The sequence below is a fragment of the Pogoniulus pusillus genome, chromosome 16 (assembly GCF_015220805.1).
Source record: "Pogoniulus pusillus isolate bPogPus1 chromosome 16, bPogPus1.pri, whole genome shotgun sequence".
In the NCBI taxonomy this organism is placed as follows: Eukaryota; Metazoa; Chordata; class Aves; order Piciformes; family Lybiidae; genus Pogoniulus; species Pogoniulus pusillus.
Window position 1 is genome coordinate 16,435,586 of NC_087279.1, and position 8,337 is coordinate 16,443,922.

At 60.2% G+C, this 8,337-nt stretch overlaps 2 protein-coding genes across 2 annotated transcripts; one reads left to right on the plus strand and one right to left on the minus strand.

The window, feature by feature from the left end:
• Nucleotides 1-432: 432 nt before the first annotated feature.
• Nucleotides 433-2,884, plus strand: LOC135182551 (histone H2A type 2-B). The gene is made up of 2 exons (XM_064156784.1): nt 433-533; nt 615-2,884. The coding sequence occupies exon 2, from the start codon at nt 684-686 to the stop codon at nt 1,062-1,064; it is 381 nt and encodes a 126-aa protein (XP_064012854.1). The 5' UTR covers nt 433-533; nt 615-683; the 3' UTR covers nt 1,065-2,884.
• A 3,310-nt stretch (nt 2,885-6,194) lies between these two features.
• Nucleotides 6,195-7,803, minus strand: LOC135182550 (histone H1.10). Its single transcript, XM_064156783.1, has one exon. The coding sequence runs from the start codon at nt 7,653-7,655 to the stop codon at nt 6,999-7,001; it is 657 nt and encodes a 218-aa protein (XP_064012853.1). The 5' UTR covers nt 7,656-7,803; the 3' UTR covers nt 6,195-6,998.
• Between the last annotated feature and the right edge of the window lie 534 nt (nt 7,804-8,337).

Below are 8,337 nucleotides of genomic sequence, written 5' to 3' on the forward strand. Positions count from 1 at the left end.
CGGGGAGGGGAGTGGGAATTCTCCGGAGGCGGGTGTCACCTCCACCGAGGTGCCACTCCCCACCACCCTTGAGCATCCCCTGCGCCCGCAGGCCCTGGCACCCTCCCCCTAGAGACATCCCGCTGCCCGAGGTTTCGGGAAGGCAGAAGGGGCGGCTGGTGAGGAGCAGCGCTGTCGGGACACGCACGGGGCTTCCGGCCATCCCTTGGTCTCGGCGCAGACACGAAGGGTATGGGGAAGAGCTGACTGCAGCCAGGATCGTGAGCTGGAAGACCGTCGGAGCAACGGGCCGACCTGGGCCGCTCCCCGCCGGGCGCTGCCCTCGGCAGCAGCCTTGAGGCAGAGCCGGGGCGCTGAGAGCCCTATGCAAATCAGGAATCGAGGCGATGACCAATCACAGCCGCTCTGGCATCAGTAGTAGCCAATGGGAAGAGGCACTCCGAGGGGCGGGCAGGCATATCCGCGGCGCGGCGGCGCTAGCCCCGGCAGTGCGGCGGCGGACGACGCACAGGGCGGAGCGGAGGCGGCTGCGGGTAAGAGCAGTGGCGGGCAGGGAGCGGCGGGACTCCGGCCCGGCGGTGCGGTGTGGTGTAACGGCGTTTGTCTCTCTGTAGGCGCCGGGACCGTCTGTGCGCGGCGCTTCTCGAGAGGCGGCGGCGGCGAAGCGCCGCTGCCTGCCGGCCATGTCGGGCCGGGGCAAGTCCGGCGGCAAGGCGCGGGCCAAGGCCAAGTCGCGCTCGTCGCGGGCTGGGCTGCAGTTCCCCGTGGGCCGGGTGCACCGGCTGCTGCGGAAGGGCAACTACGCGGAGCGAGTGGGCGCTGGGGCGCCGGTGTACCTGGCGGCGGTGCTGGAGTACCTCTCGGCTGAGATTCTGGAGCTGGCGGGCAACGCGGCCCGCGACAACAAGAAGACGCGCATCATCCCGCGGCACCTGCAGCTCGCCATCCGCAACGACGAGGAGCTCAACAAGCTGCTGGGCGGCGTGACCATCGCCCAGGGCGGTGTCCTGCCCAACATCCAGGCCGTGCTGCTCCCCAAGAAGACACAGAGTTCCAAGAAGTGAGCCCTGCTCCCCCACTCCCTGTTCCCGGCCCCCTCCTCACCACTACCCCTCCTCTCCTTCCAACTGGGATGAAGTACCCCTTCCTGTCCTCCAGCCCGGGCTGGGTGGTGAGCTCTGGCAGCACCCCGTCAGCCCTCCTGTAGCCCCCCGGTCTAGGCTGTGGTGAGGTTCTGGGGAGCATGGGTGAGGTCAGACCCTGCCCATGTCCACGTCCTGTCCCTTTTCCCTCTGGAAGAAGTGTTTTTGGAGGAGGCATCTGGATCATAGCTGGTGGTGGTGACATCGGGAGCGGTATGGTTGGGTCATGGTGCAGAGCTGCTGGTAGCTGCTGATGATTGTTTGGCTGGTGTGGGGATGAACGTGGGCACCGTGACTGCCTCTCTCCTCCACTTGCCCTGGGGCTGTGTAGGGTCCTCTCAGGTGGCCCTGCTCATCCTGGCTTGAGGATGGGACTTTCTGCTGCTGCACTCCCTTCCCCCAGCAATGCCATCCTGACTGCACTGCAGTGGGGAGGGCAGGGGGCTGGAAAATGTGAAAAGGAGAAAAAGTTTCTCCGTTGGCAAGAAGTGACTGTTAGTTTTGTTAATGGTAAAGCTAGTGCATCGCCTACTGTAAAGAAGCTCTGGTCCTATTTATTTTAAGGTCTCTTATTTTGGGTTACCTCCCTGTGAAGTTACCTTCCTACAGCTGCCTGGCTCGGTGCATGCCGGGGGACTTGGTGGTCCCACATGCCATGGGTCCCGCTAGCGGGGCGGGGTGGAGGCTGCAGCGATGAATTCCCTTAGAGTGTCGCAAGGTCAGGCGGGAGCGGGAGCTGCCATCTTCTGCTACGGCTCCCCTCCTCTCCTGGCTGCTGCAGCCCTTCGTCTTGCTGAGAGCTACCCTGTACCTTGGTTGCACTTCTGGAAATGACATGCCGTGTCCCTTTTTTTGTTGTTGTTTGTTTGCTCAACACTTTCTGGTTCTGAGAAATAAAGTGATGATGCTATCTGTTAACTGTAACCTTCCATGGATAAATATTTCTTTTTGAAAATCACCCTAGAGTCTGTATCGAGCCTGCCCTTAGCTAGTGCTGTGTTTATTCGATGGCTGTATGGATAAGGTGTGAGCATGGGGGCAGGCGAGCTGTCCCGTGACACCCGGAATGGCTGATGCAGTGACAGCTTTCCGTGCTGCCCTGAGCAGCCTGCTCTGTGGCGGCTGACGGTCGTGTGCATGCGGCAGTGTCTGGGCAATCAGACCACAGACCTTCGTAACGTGTTTAATTGAAACAAAAGAAAGGCAGCTTCTGTTTATGTGCTGTCCGTGGCATGTGTTCAACCTATTCGATCAGCTGTTAAATCTTGTGGATGAAGTAACTTACCCTGGCTCTGAGTTTATTATTAGCTGGAGTAGAGGAACCTAGTTGATTGTTGCCTGGTCTTTATGGAGGTTTTTTTCACTGCTTTGTGAATCGTGGAAGCGGAGTCTCTGTTAGTGTTGTGCTTACAGGGGTGCGCTGGGGTGCCCTGACCCCAGATGGGTGGGGGCAGCAGGACATGGCCCCGTGGCTGTGGCATGGACCCCCTGAGATCTCTCTTCCTCCTGTCAAGTGACTTACCACCGGTGAGGTGGGGACGAGGAGTTTCCGTTCCGCTGCCCAGCACGGTAGTCAATGTGTCTGTACCCCGAGTGTTGTGCTCTCTCCCTCCTGTTTCCTCCAGGACCAGTGTTCTGTACAACCCCTGAGTGCTTTGTATTTCTTAGAAAAACGCAGTACTTGTGATACTGACAAAGAACGGTGCAAACCCGATGTCTGATTAAACTGGTTCCCTGTTGAATGCTGTTGGGTGTGCTGTGTCTTATCACCTCACCAAACCCACTGAATCTGGCAGTGGTCTGCAGGAGCAGGTTCTCTGGCGGCAGCTTGGTGCGTGGGCTCAGTCTTCTCCAAGTGGGGAAGGAGTATTAAGACACCAGATCTGGCCTTGCAGTGGTCCTGCTTGCTCTTTGCTTGGATAAATAGCCTTATTTTTAATGCCAGGAGCAGATGAAATCCTCCTCTGGCTCTTCTCCCTCCTATGGCAATGCTACGTTACTGGATTGCTCCATCACTAGTGCCAGGAAGCCTGAGCTGCACCTAGGCTGGGTATGGCAGCAGCAGAAGAGGAGTGAGACTAGACCCAGGACCCTCCCCCAGTGCTGGTGGTTATTTCCTCACTGTATGGACTGCCCCAGGACCCTCTGGGTGACCTTGCAGACCAGTAGGTAAAGATAGGCTAATAGAAGTCAGATGGGAAATGTTGGTCCTGATGGGGAGGGAGGAGAATGGGAATGCCTTATTCTGACACCTTCTCCCTTTATTGAACAACTCCCAGTTTGCTGTGCTAGTGTCTGGTGCACATGCCAGAGTTGTTTCTTGCTGGAGCTTTGGGGAGAGAAGGTTGTGGGAAGCTTAGGTCCCAATGTGGTCAGGGTTGGGTGCTGGTGACATCTGTGCTGGGCAACAGAATGTGCAGGTCAGGACTGGAGCTGCTGCTCTGTAGGGCAGCGTGTCCCCTCCTGACAGCCCAAATGTGCTGTCCAAAACTAAAGGCAGGAATATTGATCAGTGGGGGTGGTGCCCTTGGGGCAGCAACCAGGGACAGGTTGGACTCCTGCACTGCATACCTGGGGCTGAGTAGGTCTGTGGCTACCTGAGCTGTTTTGTAGCTCTGCCCAGACCCATGAGGTGATGCTTGCAGGTGTAAGTAGGAGCTGTTGACACATATGGTGCCCTTGATACTGAACCCCAGCTGGGTTCTGAACTTCCTCTGCCAGCCATGTGATGGACCAGCTGGGAAAGTGGGCTGTTGCAAGGCAGATGGAAGGAAATCCTGTTGGGCTCATCAAGTGATAATGAAGTGCTTTTCTCCTAAACTTCACAGCTGAACACTGCCGTGATCAGGTGAGTGGAAATCTTGGTCTTTATTAGAGGGTTGCAATGAGCTTTGTCACCTTCAAGTCTGCAGCACGAGAATTACATCTTGTGGCTTTTTGGAGTGGTGCTGCTGGTCCTGGCCCTCCTCAAAGTTTTGTTGCACCAAGAGCAGATGATCTCATAAAATGTGAAGGACTTGGCAGAGTGGAGCCAAGTGGTCATGTCAAGCTTGGAAGGGTGTCTGTTGGTCTTTACTTCTTACGAGGAGAGGGCAGGGGGAGCTGTAGGGATCTTGGCACCTGGAGGTGATGTAAGCACAGACCTGGACCTAAAGCTGCTGGAGGAGGTTGCTGTGTGTCTTGCTGTATGCAGTAGAGTGTAGCAGCTGTACCTCAGCTCTGGGACTGCTACTGTCTGCTTTGTGAGATGAGTCACTTGGGCATCCTTGGGGCTTGGGTTTCTTTGTAGAGCTTGGCTCTCATGGCTGACAGCACTATGGGAGCTCACTCAGGGATCCTTTGGAATCATGTTTCCTGGCAGTCTCAGCCTGTGAAGCAAGATGCTGCCGGCTCCTCCCACCAAGACCTCAGGGCTGCATCTGGACTGGTACATTGGGGCACCTTCCAGACTTCCCTCTGCCCTCAGCTGCCCCATGCCTGCTTGCAGGATGGCCACTGGTTTGCCTTTGAGGTCATGCTCTGTATCAGTCAAGTGATTTTCCTCCCAGGTCAGTGCTAAGGGCAGAGCTGTGCCCTTGCTGAGATGTGATGGGTCTGACCACCCCTCCTGGGGAGCAGGGAGACCCCCTGCCTGTAGCCTTCTATGCTCCAGGCAGCTGCTGACTTCAAAACCAGCTAGACTTTAGTGGTGTCATATTCTCCAAGCCTCCAAAACCTGCAGTGTCATCTGTTGACTAAAGAGACAACTGCAGGTCGGTGCTGAAATGCACAATTCTTTCCTAGTACCCGCGATTGCTGGCAGGCACTCAGGCTTGGTATGGGGCTTGCACGGGCAGCAGGATGGTGGCTGGCCTGACCTGACAGTTGCATGTCCTCAGTATAGACCCAAAGGGACACCACAGCCTTCCAGCAGAACATCCCTGGTCTCTTCCAGAGCTGGCTGCTCTGGATGAATTCACCTACTGGACCTCTCTCTTGAGGGAGTAAAGCTTGCTGCCTTTCACCCTGCTTGTGCTCTGAGGAGCCCAGGGATAAAGCAGCAGTGCAAGGAGGGACCGTGAAGGAAGTGGACTGTTTTCTCAGGGCTGTGACTGTCTCCAGGCATTGCTACCTTCTGTCCCGCTGTCCCCTCTTCCTGGGAGCCTTTCATGTTCGTGCCGTGCTCCTCCCGCACTGTAAACGCGTTGATGTTCTCGGTACAGCAACCCTGAGGTGATGCTCCTGCTTTTTCCTCTTCTCTCCCTCACTGGCTGGGGAGTAGTCGAGCAGGACCCTGGTGTGGAGCTGTCGCTGGTGACTTGGAGACAGACGGACTGTTCTGAGGGCAGCGCTGCCCTGCCCGGGGGGATACCGCAGCCAAAGGGTGCGGTACGGTGCATCTCCCCCTCAGCCCACCCTCCTTGCCTGCAAACCTGCGGGTCAGGCTCACTCCCCCTCCCTCTCTAGCAGCCCTGCAACGAGCCGAGGGTCGTCGGGGTGTGGTGAATTTGTGCTGCGGGTTTCCCTCGTCCCAGCTCCTACAGCCAGCCAGAACAAGATGGCCCAGATCCCTGGGAGGGTTTTATGCAACGGCGCTAGTGTGAGCTATAAATAGGCACTGCCATGGCTCCGCGGGCTCTGCTCTCTGCGCTGTCATTCTCAGGGGAGAAGCTCCAGGCAAGGAGGGATTGAAGTGAGATATATGAGGGTGGAAGACGCACCCTAAAGAGCTCCCCCCAGCCCAGCTGCTGCGAGGACTGAGATGCCGACTAGGGTGGGGGGTCTAAGGTGTGGTGCACCTTCACCGCACCCCCACATCCCTTCCCTCTACGCCCCAGCCCCCACCTCAGGGGAACCGTCGTCTCTCCTCCTGCTTTTCTCGCCAGGTGCGGCGCAGCTTAAGCCGGAGGCAGGGTACGGTCCTTTCGGTCCGTTCAGACGCATCAGTATCTGGGCGGGCAGCGACCCCCTCCCTCCTCCGCGGGGACCAACGCAGCATAGCCCCTCCCCCTTCCCCCGGGGCCGCTGCCGCCCCGCCTCTCCTCCCTGCCCGCAGGGACCAGACGAGAGCTCGACGTTTTGTAACAATTTATTTGAAACGACGATAAATGAAAATAACAAACTAACACCAACCCCACCCTCCCCGAAAAGAAACATTAACCAAACGAAACCCCCACCCAAAACCGATTAAAAAAAACCGCAAAGGCCATCGCGGGGGCGCCTGAACCGGCTGCCCGAGGGGCCCCGCGGGCGGCGCCGCCAACGGGCGGGCGCTGCGAGCGCGGCCCGACGCCGCGGCAGCCAATTGGCGCTGCACCGGCCGTTGCCATGGCGGCGGCGGGAGCCAATAGGGGGCGCCGTGGCGTTTGAAACGGCCTGGATCAGGCACGGGGCGCCCGGCGGGAGGGGCGGGGCGGGGGCGCGCGGCGGGCCCGGGCGGCGGGAGCCGGCCCACGTGGCGCTGGGGGCCGCGGGGGCGCCGCCGCCACCGCAAAATGGCTGCTATGGAAACCGGGCGGGAAAAAAAAAGCCTCTGTAAAGCACCGGAGAGACGGGGCGGGGGAGGGGGGGGGGGGAATCGGGAACCGTCTACACGCGGGGCGGGGAACGGCCGAAAACAAAAGGGCGCGACTGGGGGGGAGGAGGTATGCTGCGGGGAAAGGGGGAGGGGAGGCTGGGGGTGAAAAAAAATAAGGCGTCGGAGAAGGGGAAGGGGGCTGGGACAGCCGCAGCCCCGCTCACCGCGTACGGCGGCGGCTGCGTAGCCGAGTCAGCAACACAAAGACAAAGCGGGTCCCCTGGGGTCCGTCCTCAGAGCAGTCCTTGCCGCGGGGCCCACAGTCCGGGGGGCGGCGGGGGGCTCCCTGTGCCCCGCTCTCATGCCTTCCTGCTTTTCAGTGCCTTAGGCTTTGCAGACTTCTTCACCTTCTTGCCCCCGGGGGACGCAGCTCCCTTCTTGGTAGCCTTCTTGGTTTTGCCCTTGTCCTTTTTCGCCGCCGCGCCGCTGGCTCCTTTCTTGTGAGATTTCTTCTCGGGCTTCTTACTCTTGGTCACTGGCTTCTTCTCCGCCCTCCGGGACGTGGATGCCGTGGCCTTCTTATGGGACTTGTGGGCGCTGCTGCCCGCGCCTCCCTCGCCACCGCCTTCCAGTTTCTTCCTGTTGAGCTTAAAAGAACCATTGGCGCCGGTGCCCTTGACCTGGAGCAGCGTGTCGTTTTGCACCAGCGCCTTGATGGAGTACTTCAGGTAGGTCCTGCCGTTCTGCTGGTCGAACCAGGCCACCTTTTTGGCCTCGTTGTAGATCTTGGCCAGTGATGAGCCATTGCGCTCCCCCAGTTTGCGGATTGTCTCCACCACCAACTGGCTATATTTACCCGGTTGATTTTTCTTCTTGTTATTTTTCTTCTTCTTTGACGGCGACAACGAGGAGCCGCCGCCTTTCGCTTTCTTAGCGGCTGCTTTCTTCTCCGGAGCGAGAGGCACCTCCTCCGCTTCAGTCAGAGGCAAATCTGCTTCTTCTAGTTCTACTGACATGGTGCCGAGGGTGTGCAGGCAACAACAAGGAGGTGGGGGCGGACAGAGGCAGCCGCAGCGTGGTCGAGGCCCGGCGGGGCGCACTGCTCTCAAGCTCCTCTCCGCTCGGCTCCGCGCTGCCACCGCCGCGCTCTGGTGGGGCGGGCGCCGACACCGCCCCTTATATGGGCGCGGGGCGGACCACGTTGAGAACAACAACAGCCTGGTCCGCCGCCAGCTCCAACTTGTGCTTCTTGGGGCCCATTCGCGGGGCTCCTGCGCCGCCGCTGGCCCCCCCCGCGTCGTTGCGCCCTTTCGGCCTCCTGCACCCCGCCGGCCCCTAGCCCGTCGTCACCCCGCCGCCCCTCGTCGCGCCCTATCAGCCGCCCCCCGCCGCGATTTCGGGGACGCGCCCGACGCGGCGGCAGCAGCGAGGAGGGGGGCGCCCAGCGCGGCGGCGGCTAATGGCCAGCGGCGGCCCCCTCGCGCGTCGCTGCCGCCGCCATCCGCTGCCCAAGAGGGGCCACTGCAGGGGAGGGGAGGCAGCGGGCGGCGGGGGGCGGCGGCGGCGACGCTGGACTGGGGTTCTCCGGAGGGAACTAACACAGGCGACGCCCTCCCGCGGTCGCCGGTAGCAGCGCGGAGATGCCGCATCGAGGTCGGGGGTCCCCGCCCCGGTGACTGGGGCGCCGCTCTTCCACCC

Bases quoted from the DNA above. Each gene is read 5' to 3' on its own strand.
- LOC135182550 (XM_064156783.1), bottom strand. From the start codon at position 7,655: ATGTCAGTAGAACTAGAAGAAGCAGATTTGCCTCTGACTGAAGCGGAG.
- LOC135182551 (XM_064156784.1), top strand. From the start codon at position 684: ATGTCGGGCCGGGGCAAGTCCGGCGGCAAGGCGCGGGCCAAGGCCAAG.